At 38.7% G+C, this 19,122-nt stretch overlaps 1 protein-coding gene across 4 annotated transcripts in view; it reads right to left on the reverse strand.

Annotated features, from left to right (window-relative positions):
* Positions 1-14,551: 14,551 nt before the first annotated feature.
* LOC129770892 (uncharacterized) overlaps positions 14,552-19,122 on the reverse strand; it is a 91,331-nt gene continuing 86,760 nt past the window's right edge. For 3 of the 4 annotated variants that reach the window (XM_055774063.1, XM_055774065.1, XM_055774064.1), the window contains 4 exons: positions 16,058-16,219; positions 15,887-16,002; positions 15,661-15,829; positions 14,552-15,608 (listed from right to left, as the gene is read on the reverse strand). In XM_055774063.1, the coding sequence (XP_055630038.1) occupies positions 15,411-15,608; positions 15,661-15,829; positions 15,887-16,002; positions 16,058-16,219 (645 nt within the window). In that variant the 3' untranslated portion in view covers positions 14,552-15,410. The remainder of the gene's footprint in view (positions 15,609-15,660; positions 15,830-15,886; positions 16,003-16,057; positions 16,220-19,122) is intronic. The other variant, XM_055774066.1, reaches the window with a different exon arrangement.

A 19,122-nucleotide genomic window follows, 5' to 3' on the forward strand; every position in this document is an offset into this window, starting at 1 on the left:
AAAAAAACTTTTCAAGTTAAACGGTTCAATCTTCTAAGAGCTAGAAAATAATTAGACAAGCATTAGTTAGCAGTTGGTAGTTATCACATCCGTTTCTTCATTAATCTAGGGCAATGATGAGACTAAAATAAAATTCGGGAGGTATGAAACAACTAACTGTTGGTAATGGAAATCCAACGTTTATTTCTTACCTTTTTTTCGGAATATTTTCATGATGTACTGTATTCTATTAGTCAAATTATTTCAATAACTTTAAGCTATTTTAAGAAAAACACAGTAGAATGAATAGATTTTATTTAACCCTTTTAGTACCGGCGAAAAGAACGTGCCTAAGCGACGAATACCGGACGAATCGGAGAATTTGCAGAGGTTTGGGAAAATGCTCGTAAAAACGAAAGTAGAAGTGATATTTACAAAATATAAAAAGCAGCATATTCGGAAATAAAGGGAGAATAAAATGATACGAATTGTGTTTCATTATTTGTTGAAAATCATAAGAATAACATGAACATAAGACATAACAAAAATCCTTTAAAAGTTATTTCTTTTTTTCAAATGGTAATTGCACATAAAAAAGTCATCATTTGGTCATAGCTCTATATACATCTTTTAGTATAATGTATAGACATTGCATTTTGCAATCATTGCAATTATTCGGCTTCACCGGGCGCATAAGGCCGATTACCGGCGTAATGTGGACGCGTCTTAACATATACCGATTAGCGGCACTAATCAACATAAAATATAACAAAAAGTTAAATCTAATAACCATTTTTTCACTTGTGTTGGATCGAATACGAACCATTTTAACATTTTATAAAGTTATTTTGAAACACAGACCTCCTGTGATGAGCACAATAAGGCCCCAACGGAGGCGCAACGATATATCGTCGTTGATATTTTTGACAAGTGCACCAAACGACGATATATATTCGTTCGGTCTGAGACGAACCAGCCCAGGAGGCTGAAAGTCTCAAAAATAAAGAAAAAACAGGAAGTGGGTTATATCTATGGTATAACCGCAAGGGTGACGTAGGACTATCGTTGATTTAGAGATCATTTGTATGAAGTTGAATCTGAATTCATTCTGAATGAATGAATATTTGGAGAACTTCGAAAACGAGAGCGTTACGTTGGAGGCACAAGGTTTTATGCATCCAATATTGGATACGGAAATATCCTACTGATGGGGAAGAATAATCTTCAGAAGCTATCCTGTTGATTGCGATTGATTGAAAAACCACAAAACCAAATGTATTTGGTCACAGTGTTACATGGATAGAAAACATTCAATTAAACTCTTTCACATGAATATATTTTGAAAATTCCCAAAGGAACTGGCAGATTATTTTCAGTAACGATTAGATATTTCCACATTTTCCTCGATACTGGAAGCCCACCAGTGGTTAATACCAACTCGATAACCACCTGTTAATAGCACTTGATTGGAACATATTTGGTCACAGTGTTACATGGATAGAAAACATTCAATTAAACTCTTTCACATGAATATATTTTGAAAATTCCCAGAGGAACTGGCAGATTATTTTCAGTAACGATTAGTTATTTCCACATTTTCCTCGATACTGGAAGCCCACCAGTGGTTAATGCCAACTCGATAACCACCTGTTAATAGCACTTGATTGAAACATATTTGGTCACAGTGTTACATGGATAGAAAACATTCAATTAAATTCTTTCACATGAACATATTTTGAAAATTCCCAAAGGAACTGGCAGATTATTTTCAGTAACGATTAGATATTTCCACATTTTCCTCGATACTGGAAGCCCACCAGTGGTTAATGCCAACTCGATAAACACCTGTTAATAGCACTTGATTGAAACATATTTGGTCACAGTGTTACATGGATAGAAAACATTCAATTAAACTCTTTAACATGAATATATTTTGAAAATTCCCAGAGGAACTGGCAGATTATTTTCAGTAACCATTAGTTATTTCCACATTTTCCTCGATACTGGAAGCCCACCAGTGGTTAATACCAACTCGATAACCACCTGTTAATAGCACTTGATTGAAACATATTCGGTCACAGTGTTACATGGATAGAAAACATTCAATTAAACTCTTTCACATGAATATATTTTGAAAATTCCCAAAGGAACTGGCAGATTATTTTCTAGCAATGATTAGATCTTTCCGGAACTTTCTCGATGCTGAATGGCATCCTAACGGAAAGAGTTCTGCGCGTGTATGTGTCGATCCTTCGCCGTCCACCTCCTCCAGCACGTTAGGCAACGATGTTGTCTTGTCGATGTCCTCACGAAAAAAGAATGTGTCTCACCACCAGAATATCGCTTAAGTATGCTTTTTGTGTGTGATTGAATCGAGAGAAGGTGTGGTTTACGATGGCAATTTGGAAGGCAAACTAGAGGGGAATGAACTCTCTGAGCTCGGAACTTTCGGCGACTGAGCAATAATCGATTGCGGGCGCATACAATATTGGATACGGAAATATCCTACTGATGGGGAAGAATAATCTTCTGAAGCTATCCTGTTAATTGCGATTGATTGAAAAACCACAAAACCAAATGTATTTGGTCACAGTGTTACATGGATAGAAAACATTCAATTAAACTCTTTCACATGAATATATTTTGAAAATTCCCAGAGGAACTGGCAGATTATTTTCAGTAACGATTAGTTATTTCCACATTTTCCTCGATACTGGAAGCCCACCAGTGGTTAATGCCAACTCGATAACCACCTGTTAATAGCACTTGATTGAAACATATTTGGTCACAGTGTTACATGGATAGAAAACATTCAATTAAACTCTTTCACATGAATATATTTTGAAAATTCCCAGAGGAACTGGCAGATTATTTTCAGTAACGATTAGTTATTTCCACATTTTCCTCGATACTGGAAGCCCACCAGTGGTTAATACCAACTCGATAACCACCTGTTAATAGCACTTGATTGAAACATATTTGGTCACAGTGTTACATGGATAGAAAACATTCAATTAAACTCTTTCACATGAATATATTTTGAAAATTCCCAAAGGAACTGGCAGATTATTTTCCAGCAATGATTAGATCTTTCCGGAACTTTCTCGATGCTGAATGGCATCCTAACGGAAAGAGTTCTGCGCGTGTATGTGTCGATCCTTCGCCGTCCACCTCCTCCAGCACGTTAGGCAACGATGTTGTCTTGTCGATGTCCTCACGAAAAATGAATGTGTCTCACCATCAGAATATCGCTTAAGTATGCTTTTTGTGTGTGATTGAATCGAGAGAAGGTGTGGTTTACGATGGCAATTTGGAAGGCAAACTAGAGGGGAATGAACTCTCTGAGCTCGGAACTTTCGGCGACTGAGCAATAATCGATTGCGGGCGCATACAATATTGGATACGGAAATATCCTACTGATGGGGAAGAATAATCTTCTGAAGCTATCCTGTTAATTGCGATTGATTGAAAAACCACAAAACCAAATGTATTTGGTCACAGTGTTACATGGATAGCAAACATTCAATTAAACTCTTTCACATGAATATATTTTGAAAATTCCCAAAGGAACTGGCAGATTATTTTCAGTAACGATTAGATATTTCCACATTTTCCTCGATACTGGAAGCCCACCAGTGGTTAATGCCAACTCGATAAGCACCTGTTAATAGCACTTGATTGAAACATATTTGGTCACAGTGTTACATGGATAGAAAACATTCAATTAAACTCTTTCACATGAATATATTTTGAAAATTCCCAGAGGAACTGGCAGATTATTTTCAGTAACGATTAGTTATTTCCACATTTTCCTCGATACTGGAAGCCCACCAGTGGTTAATGCCAACTCGATAACCACCTGTTAATAGCCGCGCGTGTATGTGTGTGTAGCGATGTCTTCCCAGGGAACCGTTTGTGGCATCACTCTCCTCCTGATAGACTCCCTTCTGGCCTAGGGTGCACAAACAGGCTCTTGGTGACACCGTTCATCCGCGCTTTCATGATAAATAAAGAGCTTCACCGCAACAGCGACAACATGCTCCAATCGCTGTTCAATTTGAACTGAGTGGATTTCCGAGCGCCGCTCGCTTATATACCGATTGGTGATTTCAATAGCCTGTTTTGAAAGCAATTTTAAGACTATTGAAACAAGTTTTTGGATCAAAAAGTAACAAGTATATAACGCGTAGACATTTTATCTTTCGAATGAAGTGTTTATCATACCATTTCGTTCAGTTGTTTAGGAGCTATTAACGCTCAAAATCTCGGTCTCCGGCGTAACGCTTTCGTTTTCGAAACTTTAATTTTACACCCCGGTATAGAAATGAAAGACGTAGTCCTACGTCAAAAAAAAAAAAAAAAAATATTCGTTCGGTACTAAAAGGGTTAAGCCAATCCCGGATCGGTCTGAGATTCAACGTAGCATTAGTAAAAACAACTTGTTCATATAGATGAAAACATTTCGTTTGGTGAGTGAAAAATTCTTGAAACAATTGAAATTAATTCGATAAACAGATGGAGCAAGGATTCCGTACCAATTATGAGTCATCTGGCACAAATATTTTCAGAAATGGAAAACGAATTTCTAGAGTGTAAGGAATTCGTGAAGCTGACTGATTATATTTTGTGTCCGCATGGTGAACCGCGTCTATCATGAACAATGTGTGGACAACGAAAATGTAACGATTCAATACTGAAACCGTTAAAGCTATGATAATTGTCAAACAGAAAATGGATCTGGAATGTGACAAATTTTATGATAAGATTTCCAAAAATCATAATCTACTTTGCAAAGTCGCTTCGTCATCGAAAAATTCTTCATTATAAAAAACAAAACTAGTAAATCTAAGAATGTTTAATTGTTTGGATTTATTCTTAGTATCATTCACTCCATAATTTTTACAAAAAAATATTATAATTGATAAGTTGTTTGATTTTGTGTGTTCGTCTCTGCCCGTAGATGCTAAGGCGAAAAAAATGGGAAATTTTGAAGGAAAATGGAAAACATCTGAGAAAAATTATTTCCACAGTGATGTTTTTAGTTCAATTGAAACTGACGGAATTTAAATTCGTGTTACGTTCCTATGAATCGAAAATAGTAATGTATTTTCAAGTGAAATAACACATTTCTTTTCATTTATTATAGAGACTTTAAACTATAAAGTTAATTCGAACGAACGAACGCTTAGTTAGAAATGTTAATGTTCAAATATATTCATATAAAAAAAACATGTTTTAGCGGGACGAAGTTCGCCGGTTCAATTAACCTACGTGTCCCGTTTTCAATCATGAACTATTCGGTCAGCCTACTATTGAGTCATGTTGACGGAGAAACTGCTGGAAAAAGCCAAAACCCATTTCCACTTGAATATGAAGACGAATTTCATCGTCCCATGAACGTCCTAGGGTTGAATATGACATTGCCGAGCCCTGATCCCAGGCGCTAGAAGAGAAACGACTCAACCGCAGTGGACGAGGCAGCATCCCACCTGTTAGTGTGTGATATTTTGCCTGGTCCTTTCTCCGTATGGCGTATCAAGCGATAGGGACACTCCTTCCACCTAATTAATGCATGCAATCCTCTGCACACATATCATCTCAAATGGCGGTTCACATATTTCAGCTAGTAGACCCTTAATGGGACTATTATAATATGCACCCGTGATCATGCGTATTCAGCTGTTATAAGCTGATACCAGCTACTAGAAATAGTTCTCCGTTTTACTTGTGAGGACCATGCCATACACCTGTCGGGGGAATATCCAGCTTTTGAAAATGTTCAAAAAGGCATTCTGTGGACAATCTTTCAGCCTTCATTCAATCGCTTTGAACATCCCTGACGCGTCGTCTTATCGCTAGAATACTTCGTGTGGCGATTTGTGGAATCGTACAATTGAGCTGTACGCATTTTCTGATACAACTTTAAAAGCCTGCCTGTGTATCTTCTTCTTCTTAAATGGCACTAACGTTCCTAGAGGAATTTTGCCGTCTCAATGTTTATTAGTCATCTCATTTTTATTAGTACTTAGTTGAGATTTCTTTGTCAAATAACACGTCTTAAATGCATTCTGAGTGACAAGCTCTAGAATACGCGTGAACCAGTGCTGGTCGGAAGAACTTTCTTTGACGGAAATCTCCCGGCCAGAACGGGAATGGAACCCGGACCCCTGGCATGATAATGTTTGACGTTAACCACTCGGCCACAGTTTGGTTGTTGTTTTTAAAGGGACTTTTACACTTTAAGCCCCGCGTCGGTCCCTGGAGACTAACACTGAATTTTACGTCTTTTTTGTGGCAATCTCACCGGGTTCTAGCACGCGAGCTTGGGATTGGCTCTCTCTCTTTTATTTCGTAAAATATTGAGAGGTTTTCAGACTTCCTGTGCGCGCGCGGCTAAATTTCGAGAGACGAGTATTGATTTTCTCCTCCTCACAACCAGGTATGGCAAAATCGCATCGAAATTCGTTCAACAACACTCATTCACAGATAAAACTCATCCTTCTATTCTCCGTTTATGCCTCACTTTATTTGAGACAGAAAACATTCACCTATCCTCTTCGCAAAGTTCATTCTCGATTAGAATGGAAAAATATATAAAAAAAAAATACTCATCATTTGGTCATAGCTCTATATACATCTTTTAGTATAATGTATAGACATTGCATTTTGCAATCATTGCAATTATTCGGCTTCACCGGGCGCATAAGGCCGATTACCGGCGTAATGTGGACGCGTCTTAACATATACCGATTAGCGGCACTAATCAACATAAAATATAACAAAAAGTTAAATCTAATAACCATTTTTTCACTTGTGTTGGATCGAATACGAACCATTTTAACATTTTATAAAGTTATTTTGAAACACAGACCTCCTGTGATGAGCACAATAAGGCCCCAACGGAGGCGCAACGATATATCGTCGTTGATATTTTTGACAAGTGCACCAAACGACGATATATATTCGTTCGGTACTAAAAGGGTTAAGCCAATCCCGGATCGGTCTGAGATTCAACGTAGCATTAGTAAAAACAACTTGTTCATATAGATGAAAACATTTCGTTTGGTGAGTGAAAAATTCTTGAAACAATTGAAATTAATTCGATAAACAGATGGAGCAAGGATTCCGTACCAATTATGAGTCATCTGGCACAAATATTTTCAGAAATGGAAAACGAATTTCTAGAGTGTAAGGAATTCGTGAAGCTGACTGATTATATTTTGTGTCCGCATGGTGAACCGCGTCTATCATGAACAATGTGTGGACAACGAAAATGTAACGATTCAATACTGAAACCGTTAAAGCTATGATAATTGTCAAACAGAAAATGGATCTGGAATGTGACAAATTTTATGATAAGATTTCCAAAAATCATAATCTACTTTGCAAAGTCGCTTCGTCATCGAAAAATTCTTCATTATAAAAAACAAAACTAGTAAATCTAAGAATGTTTAATTGTTTGGATTTATTCTTAGTATCATTCACTCCATAATTTTTACAAAAAAATATTATAATTGATAAGTTGTTTGATTTTGTGTGTTCGTCTCTGCCCGTAGATGCTAAGGCGAAAAAAATGGGAAATTTTGAAGGAAAATGGAAAACATCTGAGAAAAATTATTTCCACAGTGATGTTTTTAGTTCAATTGAAACTGACGGAATTTAAATTCGTGTTACGTTCCTATGAATCGAAAATAGTAATGTATTTTCAAGTGAAATAACACATTTCTTTTCATTTATTATAGAGACTTTAAACTATAAAGTTAATTCGAACGAACGAACGCTTAGTTAGAAATGTTAATGTTCAAATATATTCATATAAAAAAAACATGTTTTAGCGGGACGAAGTTCGCCGGTTCAATTAACCTACGTGTCCCGTTTTCAATCATGAACTATTCGGTCAGCCTACTATTGAGTCATGTTGACGGAGAAACTGCTGGAAAAAGCCAAAACCCATTTCCACTTGAATATGAAGACGAATTTCATCGTCCCATGAACGTCCTAGGGTTGAATATGACATTGCCGAGCCCTGATCCCAGGCGCTAGAAGAGAAACGACTCAACCGCAGTGGACGAGGCAGCATCCCACCTGTTAGAGTTTGATATTTTGCCTGGTCCTTTCTCCGTATGGCGTATCAAGCGATAGGGACACTCCTTCCACCTAATTAATGCATGCAATCCTCTGCACACATATCATCTCAAATGGCGGTTCACATATTTCAGCTAGTAGACCCTTAATGGGACTATTATAATATGCACCCGTGATCATGCGTATTCAGCTGTTATAAGCTGATACCAGCTACTAGAAATAGTTCTCCGTTTTACTTGTGAGGACCATGCCATACACCTGTCGGGGGAATATCCAGCTTTTGAAAATGTTCAAAAAGGCATTCTGTGGACAATCTTTCAGCCTTCATTCAATCGCTTTGAACATCCCTGACGCGTCGTCTTATCGCTAGAATACTTCGTGTGGCGATTTGTGGAATCGTACAATTGAGCTGTACGCATTTTCTGATACAACTTTAAAAGCCTGCCTGTGTATCTTCTTCTTCTTAAATGGCACTAACGTTCCTAGAGGAATTTTGCCGTCTCAATGTTTATTAGTCATCTCATTTTTATTAGTACTTAGTTGAGATTTCTTTGTCAAATAACACGTCTTAAATGCATTCTGAGTGACAAGCTCTAGAATACGCGTGAACCAGTGCTGGTCGGAAGAACTTTCTTTGACGGAAATCTCCCGGCCAGAACGGGAATGGAACCCGGACCCCTGGCATGATAATGTTTGACGTTAACCACTCGGCCACAGTTTGGTTGTTGTTTTTAAAGGGACTTTTACACTTTAAGCCCCGCGTCGGTCCCTGGAGACTAACACTGAATTTTACGTCTTTTTTGTGGCAATCTCACCGGGTTCTAGCACGCGAGCTTGGGATTGGCTCTCTCTCTTTTATTTCGTAAAATATTGAGAGGTTTTCAGACTTCCTGTGCGCGCGCGGCTAAATTTCGAGAGACGAGTATTGATTTTCTCCTCCTCACAACCAGGTATGGCAAAATCGCATCGAAATTCGTTCAACAACACTCATTCACAGATAAAACTCATCCTTCTATTCTCCGTTTATGCCTCACTTTATTTGAGACAGAAAACATTCACCTATCCTCTTCGCAAAGTTCATTCTCGATTAGAATGGAAAAGTACTGTCTCGATTCCGCTCTCTATTTCCAGAAATTTTTGCATTCCCTCATTTGCCTCATTTGCTTGTGCCAGCGAGTGTCTCTGTAAAATCATTCGTTTTCACTCAAATAGCAATCATTGAGCCTCGATCGCGGCAGTAAAACATAGGTAGATAATTGAAATCGAGTTGTTTCCTGTGCACTATTGCAATGACATTTTTTTGTTTCTAGTATGAAACGATCTAAGCCAACGCAAAAGACTATATTAACGTAAGTTATTGATGAGCGGGAAGACGGATTTCATGTGCACTTGAATGCTGACAAGGAAAAGAGTACAAGGGAAAATAAAATCATACATACACGCAGATTCAATCTATTTTGGCTCACTTGTTATTTTGTTTCGTGCGATCCTTCCAAAGGAGTATTCATTCATTGAATGTTGTTTTCCACTCTTTGTTTTGTTATGTTTGATATCAGTCCCGAATGAAGATGGTCGGGGAGTGTAAAATGATACATCGTGCAATCTCACGATTGTTTGCTGCATTCTTTTCGCCATGATTATTCCAAGCAGATACAAGAGTGATTTATAATCAGGTGTGGAGAAATGAGCGAATGAACTTCCATACTTGCTCACAACCCCTTCATGTGCAAGCGATGAGACCGGGCTTTAGCAAACGAGCCTGGGTTCGGCTCCTTCTCTTCTCTTTCGTAAAATATTGAGATGTGCTCAAGAATACTTCGTTGCACCTCAATATGAGTGATGCACATGTGTTGGTGCTCGCGAGACTTTCTCGAGTGCCTGCCTCAAAGTGACATTTGGTGCTGTCGGGCGAAGTTGTGCTTCTGGTGTTAAAATTTTAATCTTCGTAATATTACACGTAGAACAATTAGTGATGAAGAACTGTTTCACATAAATATCGCTGCTAGTCATCCAATCAATTCATTCATTTGTTACACGCAGCTCGCAATGATTGTGTGAGATATGAGGCAGAATATGGCAAAGCACATTGTCTCTTCTACGTGCTGTGTGAGATCTCAGAAGGCCTAACCAATTGTCACGAGCATCTCTTCGTGCACACAACACATGTGCATTGTTCGCATCGAAACGCGACGAGGCATTTCCTGTACACATCACAAAATTTTACGTAAGAGAAGAGAAAGGGCCAATCCCAAGCTCGCTTGCTAAAGCCCGGTCTTGCACATGGAAGGGCTGTGAGGAAGAGAAAATCGATACTCGTCTTTCGGAATTTCAGCGCGCACAGGAATTCTGCTCGCTCGGCTGCCTTCTACCTCGCTCATTTGTTGCAGGCAGCTCCCAATGACTTGTGAGATGCGAGACTGGATAACGCAAAGCACACTGTCTCTTTTGCGTTCTGTGTGAGTCTCGAAAAGTCTAGCATTAACGCTGCCCTTTCGAGACATTTCCTTGTTGTCAAACAATCATGTGGTGCTAGTTTGGGCAAACTCCACTGTCCGTGGCACCACCAAGCAAGGCCGAGTTTATGTTCCAAGCAACCCGGATCTCAATGTCTTCGGCATCAAGATGGTTTATCAATCTGGTCGGTCAGTCCCGTTCAACACACGAGCTAGCTGGTTCCCACTTTTTCTCACACATCGATATCTCAGACGCATACCTCCAAGTGGAAGTCGAAGAGGAATTCCGTAAGATGCTGACAGCCAACACTCATGAAGGATTTTTCCAGTACGGCCGTTTGCCCTCCGAAGTCAAATTTGCCCCTGGTGCTTCCCAGATGATCATCGACAGCATGGTAGTCAGCATTTCGGGTGTCAAACCGTATCCCGACGACATCATGATCGCTGGGAAAACTCAAGAGGAGCACGATCGTAGCTTTAGCGCCGTCCTGGAACGAATTCAAGACTATGGATTCCATCTCCACATCGAGAAGTGTGGTTCCTGTCTTTCACAAATCAAATTCCTGTGTCACATTTCGATTGGACTAGAGATGGGCGAGCGCTCACGAGCCGCTCATTTGAGCCGGTTCGTCAGAAAGAGCTTACGATCCACGGTTCTTTAAAAATGAGCCGCGGCTCTCAAATGAACGACTCTCGAATGAACCACGGTTCAAAAAAGATCCATGGTTCTTTTATGAGCCGTAGCTCTTTTTGAACCGCGGTTCATTTAAGAGCCGTTCACTTGTGAACCACGGTTTAAAAAAGAACTGCGGTTCATAAAAGAACCGTGTTTCTTTTAAGGGCCAGCTTATTGGTAAAGAACCGTGGATCGTACGCTCGTTCTGGCGAACCTTGGCCTGCGGCAGTGCGGAAGAAATATATGTTTCCCATGCTGCTTTTTAAGCGGTTTTATTTAGCTTGTTGTTTGTAAATTTTGGCGGATTACCTATTTACTCGGAACCCCATAAATATGGGTATCAAATGAAATTTATGTAAAATACAAATCCATTTATTTATGTAAAATGGAAATCCAAAATGGCGGCCGTTACAAAATGGCAGACTAAATTTCTTCTGGAAACCATCATATGGGTATCAGATGAAAGGGCTCGATTAGTAGGGCACAGTTATTTATGATAAATCCAACTCCAAAATGGCCAATTACTTTTTTCATGCAACTCCCGCAAATGGGTATCGAATGAAATAATTTGATTAATATAATACAGTTAATCATGAAAACATTCCATTCCAAATATTTTAAAAATTTTTGGGATGTAAAGCGGGGAGAAAACTTTGTCGTTATCGAAAATTGCTACACTCTCCCGACTGATAATTCGACATGGTCAACATTATATGAATCAAGAGCAATCAGTTCTAGTGATTATAAAACAGTTCTGTAATGAATTGATTTCGGAGCTGGTAATGTTTTTTACAAATCTTGAGTCAGGAGAATCAGTATCCTAACCAATACTGGTAGATCCTCGCTTCAAGCAGCAAGGTTTTGGGGATAACAGAAAGTACAACTATGCACACTAGTCGTTGATAAGGACGCTAAAATAACATCCATAGAATACACGCCTACGAAACTACTACAAATCGTTGGTGGTGAAGCGCGGTCATCTGTATGGGAGGAGTTTGATGCATTGGTTGGCAATCTTCGATCCTCACATGATCCAAAAGCTGTTGCAATATCTATTGTAGATAAATATTTAGCGGAACCACATTTCCTGAGAATAAGCGACCTTTAGCTTTGGCGGAATGAAAGGAAATCTATCTCTCCGCGGCTCTACCATTTGTTTTTTTTTTAAATATTATTTATTCCGGTGACTTCAGTACCATGTGAGCGAGTTTTTTTCCGAAAGCAGGACAAGTTTGCAGTGAAAGATGTAGTAGACTTTCATCAGATAACATTGAAAAGATAATGTTTTTAAATAAAAAAAAATAAAGAAGATTATTGTGATGGGAATATATCAGAGAAAACCTTCAGTAAAGTAATATTTTTACTATTATCTGCACTGATTATTATTTTAACCCTTCAGAACGGCAGTGTGCTCCGCTGAAGTGCTACCCCTGTACGGAGCACTGCGCCGAAAAGTATGCACAAGGCGCTGGTGTGACCAGTATGAATTTCATGTCGTCTAAAGACGACGCTCGCACAGTAGCACTCAGCTCAGCTCTCTAGAGCACTAAGAGCAAAAGGCAGACAATCGGATATCCCCGTCCGGGATATCTTAGGTAGCCGTGATCCTGATCTTCTGCTTCATCTATACCTGTTCCTCAGGAACGCCGATGTCAACGTTTAATGATTTTTCCTTCGTTGTGTCCCTGTTTCGTATCCCTCCTGTTCGATCTATAAACTTTTACTTAGTCGCGGCAATACATACACACACTCTTTACAGATACACGGGCCAAAGGTTGTGCAGTCCACTGATGATTCAACAAAAGCCAAAGGTTGTACCGCTCATGACAACTCTACACGAGCTGATGATTGCGCCGGCTAGTGACTATTCTATCCTGGATTCCTCGAGAAGACGCACCACGCTAGATATGGGGTACAGACTAGGGGGGCGTTGCTGATTAATGGTCAGCTGCATCCCAATAGGAAGTATCCCGTGTCGGGCACAGGTACAGATCATTGAAGACAGCAACATCACAATTACGAAAACACTTGTAATACTAACCTCGAGCCAACCGCGAGTAATCGGTTACATATTACTAACATAGTTATAAGGCAAACATTGTCGAAATATTGAACTCCCGGCCCCGTCAGGTTGACGCCATATGAGCCTTAATAAAAATATATATTTTGGATAAAAAAAAAAGACGACGCTCATAACGAAAGGGTTAAACTTTGTTTTTTATGTCTTCCATTCTTTACGTATCCGAATAAACCATTTCTTGAAAAGAGCCGTCGAGCCGCTCAAATGACCCGGCTCTTTTCATTGAGTGCACGGCTCTGAGCCGCTCACTGCAATGAACCGTTTTGCCCATCTCTAGATTGGACCGCCGCAGAGGTCCTTCGAACGGTTTCCAAACAATCCTCTCCGATTTGTTGCTAGTAAACTACGATTCAGATAAGGAAATTATCGTCGCAGGCGACGTTTCCATCCTGGGTGCAGTGATTATGCATCGGTTCCCCAATGGTGCAGTCAGGGCATTCACACATACTTCAAGGTCACTGACGCCAGCTGAACAGAACTACGGACAAATCGAGAAGAAAGTTCTGGCGCTTATTTTTGCTGTTACCCGTTTTCGCAAAATGATTTTCGGACGCAGATTCACTCTTCAAACCGACCACAAGCCGTTGCTGAAAATATTTGGAAGCGATTTTTCGCTTTATTTTAACGCTTTAGCTTTCATCCTAAAGCTTCAAAATATTCATTGGACATCCCGTTGCTTGAGAACCGATACCACCAGCAAGGTACCGATTTTCAAACAGAATCTACGCATGCAGCTGTCAACAGCATGATAATCATTATTCGTGCACTCAAAAAATAATGGAAAATACATCTTAAATAATAACCAAAATACTTCACTATATTTTCTTGACCTTTGAGACTGAGGTCCCTCCTTATTGTATACTCTACATAACTCATGCATAAAAACTAGCGATAAAAATTCAATCCAAGAAAAGGTGTGATTTAAACTTCTGAGTAGTTTGATAAATGATGCCACTTATTCTGCACGCGAATGACGTGAAATAACGAAGTTTATTCTAAAGTCATATTACTTTTTAGCCTCTATTATATACCCGAGTCGAGAACAGAAGAGAACACGACTGCAAATCTCATCTAATAACAAATAATAGTCACGCTATTCGTCTTCGGAAATACTGTGACTTGAGTCATCTCACCTCATTCGCCATGCAGAAGACCAATATATCGCGAACAGAGTCTTTTGGACACCAGACCTCAACCTTTTGGGACCGTGGCTACAACACTTAATAAAAAATAGACGCTGTAAAGCAGTGGATTTCTCTACAATTCAGTTCATACAAGTTCATTAATTATCCTGGATTTTATTTTCGTTTCAAATTAATCATTATCACTATCAAAATCGATTACCTATTTTTGGAAAAAAAAATTAGATCAAAATAAAAAAAACTAAACTACACGTCTCGTATGGAATAATTTGGGTATAATCATGTGAGCATTATCAGCCAGCAAGATTTTGAATTGTAATAAATTTTGATAAACTATTTTTAATATGAATGAAACATTTTGAAACGTATTTGGCTCGCGTTTGCTTTACAACCGCCATTTGCAATGAACGATTTTTTTGCCAATTAATCAAAAGGAGTGCGAAATCGCAGAGAGAAAAAGTTTGAATTTTTTGAGCTACTTTTGCAATACATTACGAAATGGCATTGCTTTGAAAGAAGGTGCTGCATAAGCTGATAAAAGAAAGACCAGTTCTACCGAGCAACGAAAGACTTCGGCAGTTCCACAATATGAAGTATCATTCTGACAGAAAATTTAAACTTTAATATTATTATTCATGTGTTCTTTGCAGCTGACAGTAAACCCGCAGACGTTGCACATTTTTATTATAATTTATTCAGATCGTTGAAAATTATCTTGTAGACAAGAACTTCGACATTTTGGACAGCACCTTGCGCAGTTATTTTTGAATAAAAAAGGAAATTGTTTTTTTTTTAATAAAAAAGGAAGAATTCCCATGTGGACAATATGGGACATGGCATTTAAAACCGTGTTATTTCTGTTCATGTAGTATGCGGACATATTTCCTTAGAAAGTTGAGCGCTCACCAAACTTGTAGAAATATTCTCATTAAATACATTACGAGGCGCTTTCTATTATTATACCCGAATACCGAGAAATCGGACATATTTGAGAATTATAGTGAATAGTTTGACATAATGAATAGTTTGTCATTATGTTCATATTCCATACGAGAATAACCAGTAAGAATATTTACCTCATCAACGCCCTCTTGTAATTGAGAAATACCAGTAATATCTTCCAAAATTTTCGATGAATTGATCACATCTAACACAAAAGGATTACCCTGTTGTTCGAACATATCCAGTATGTGCTGTAAAAGAATGAGAATTATATATAAACTAAAGATGAGTGTAAATAGTTACCGAAGAACACGCTACGCATTCTGAAAACCTCTCAGTCGCCGTTATGAGATACTTGAAATCATATATATTTCCTCGAATTGAGTGTGGAATGATACCCAGTAATCCTTCCGGTATATTTTCTAAATCATCAACTATGTTGGATGTTCTGTAATAGGCTGGAGCGGAATGTCTAAAATGAAGAAGCGGAAGTTACAGTTACAGAAGTTACTGAAAAAATACATCTTACCTATCTCCATGTTGCAGCAAAGAAACGGCCATCTCAACTGCTAAGCTTGATGCTATATTTGAAACAGCAGGTCGAGTTACAGTACATTGTTGGTCCAAAGTTCGATCTTTCAGAGACTGCAGAAATATGGAAATATTACTGAGTTGAAAATAATCGTTTACATTTGCTTACATTTCCCGGTGCTACAACATCATTGCAAAAGTAGCAACCCAAGCGGGATCCATGTAACTCTTTAAAACCTCTTATGTCGCATGTAGATTCTACGACTGTTGATTTTGATCCATGTCGCATAACTAGGAAAGAATCGAATCCTAATGCGGCGTTAATAGTCATCTGAAAAAGAACATTGAAGTTTCATATAATAAAATATGAATAAATATATGAAAGTTGGCTGATAAGTTATGCACACATTGTAAAAGACGAACTAACTAAACTTCTGAAGCGCACCAGGTAGCATGTGGAAGTACTATTTTTCCTCTATAGGCCTGCGCAGTTTGAAGACGTTGGTTTCACTCAGTTTGTTTTGCGCATTGGAAGTATGGCGTCGTTTCTGGTGCTATATCAACGCGAATTAAACAACCCGCTGTTGTCGGATTTTTAACTGCTGAGAAAATGAATCCTAGTGTGATCGTCGTTTATAGGCTGTTTATTGTGACGACATCATTCATATTCACATTATCCTTTTATAAAAAAAAATTCATAATAGAACCGTCCGCAAAAAATCTTTTGACTGTTTTTTGGAATGTTCACCGAATTTGGTGACTGATTCTGAAACAAGGGGCAATGGTAAATTCTGCTCAGTATTACAGACTATGAACCACCTTCGACGTCGAGTTTGTCGTATAAGAGGCAATCTGGCACCAAAATGTGAAACTGGAGAGGCTCTGAAAAACCTGATGTTCGAATCAATTCCACACTCTCCGTATTCTCCCGACCTTGCGCCTTGCGATGTTTATTTTGTTTTCTCTATTCAAGAGAGCCCTTAAAGGTAATCATTACAGCTCGGACAATGAGATGAAAGCACCTATCGCGTGCTGGGTGAAAAGCCGGAAGAATTTTTCAGTGACTGTATGGAAAACACATGTAACACGTTGGAAGAAATGTGTAATGCTTGAAAAACAAATACATGATTTTACAGATTGAGATTTACATATCAATTTGTTTTGTGCCCAATTTTGGACATTGTTATCTACGTTATCCAATTCGCCTTCAATTCATTTATAAAGTCCGATATCAACTTAGGAAAGAACGAATTTTTATAATTAACTCTTTAATAGAGTTTTTGGTGACTCTGATACGTGATTTTGTTGTAACTATTATGTAGCCTTCAAAAACAGATTCTAATTTTCATATTAAGTCTGGTTGTCTAAAGTGAAACCAAAACTGGTGGATCACATCATTGAGGATTATGGCGGTTCCTTCGGCTGAAGGAGGCCTAGATGATAGCTCAGGATTATACGAAAATACACGGAATATGGCACTTAACGAAGACAATTGAGGGCCTGATTCTCGAATACACTACGAATACACTTCACGGTGGAAACGGAATGAAACGTATTCGCGATGACAACGGTACAGTGTCGACATCTGGATACGAGATTAGTTTCCCACTAAATTTATCATTATAATATCAAATTATATTCAGATGAATCTATTGTATGAGATTATTATATCACATGAAGAAAACCAAGTTTTCCACTCACATTGAATACCAGTTTGATACGAAGAAGTTAATTTTCATTATTGATTTTTTATTTGAAAAGTGTTCATTCTGCCTGAGAACTCATTATTATCTTCGACACTTCACTAACTCGTAAAACGTAGTTCAATGGCGTGCCGTTTATTTCGTTTCCACCATGAAGTGTATTCGAGAATCAGGCCCTGGATGTGGCACAGGAAAATTAAAACACTAGATAATCAAAACACTTTGGAATACTTTCAAAAACACGGATGGTTTATTCGCGATGCTACTTCTACATATGTTGGAATTGGAATGTTTGTATATTGGCAGGAATAGTTTTGCATGCACATATTTATTTGTGTGCGTTCGGCTTCTGTTATGCTGTGCATCGTATTACTGTGCTGGTTGTGGATGTGTCATACATTGCATTTGGAATGGGAGGAAAGGATTTGGTTGGGGGTAAGGATAGGGTTAAAAAAGGGAATCTATATTCACACTTGGTCAACATTCGCACTGTTGGTCGCGAACATTCTCCCCCCGGGCTAAGCAATAGTTGAACTCAATGAAGCGGAATTGGAGCCGATGTTGACATAGGATGACATTACAGACATTTCTCGGACACATCTTCATGAGTTGCCCAGTATCTAACATAGAACATAGAACATAGAGTGAGATACACTTCCAGATTATTTCTCGTAGTAACAAGGAGTCAATCGTTATGTTTCGCATCGCGTCGTCTGTTATGGTAAAAGGTTCGACTATATGTGATTCCGCGTTGTAGTAAAATTTCAGAAACGATTCAAAAATTCTTTGGAGTTTTCGAAAAGAGCTTCTATCAATTAAGAAGGTCTCTGGACAAACAAAGATAGTGGGAATTATGGATGATTTCCATTCAGGTAGGTTACGAACTGGTATGGGATCAAATTTGGTTGACACTAAGTGAACACGGCACGGCAGGGATTTGTCATTGCTGTCTAAAACATTAGTAACGGTAGTCGTTGAAAGGCTAACATCAAGGCAGGGAGCATCATTAACAGAGCAATTGGTGGCAAGTGGGGAAATAAGGGAAATAGGAATCACATCAATGGGAAAAGGTCTGGTTTAGTAACAGGAAAAATAGGCGGGGAATTAGGCGAGTTATCAAAATGCAACAATGTGGAATCCTTACTTTTACACTTTTGGCAGGTATCTGATAGATTACAGTTACATCTCAGTTCACGGCCCTTGGGTTCACGTTGGAGAACGGACATCGTACGGACAATATCACACTCGAAGTTGGGGTTCACAGTAGCATACATTTCACAAGATGAATCCTCTCTGCTCTCGTTGAAGGTTGGGTTCGCTTCGCGTGGAACTGATATTCCCAACAACATACGTTTCATTGTAATGGTCCTCAAAAGCGAGGTACCATTCATCTGGATCGTGAAAATTCTCGTCGGGACACATAGCCATTATCTGGTGGTGTAAACGCACACATTCTTCGAAGTGGTTTTTAAAATTTCTGGAATAAACATTCAAACGTGCGACATCATTTTCGTATGCCGCCCCACAAGCT

The sequence above is a fragment of the Toxorhynchites rutilus genome, chromosome 2, assembly GCF_029784135.1.
Source record: "Toxorhynchites rutilus septentrionalis strain SRP chromosome 2, ASM2978413v1, whole genome shotgun sequence".
In the NCBI taxonomy this organism is placed as follows: Eukaryota; Metazoa; Arthropoda; class Insecta; order Diptera; family Culicidae; genus Toxorhynchites; species Toxorhynchites rutilus.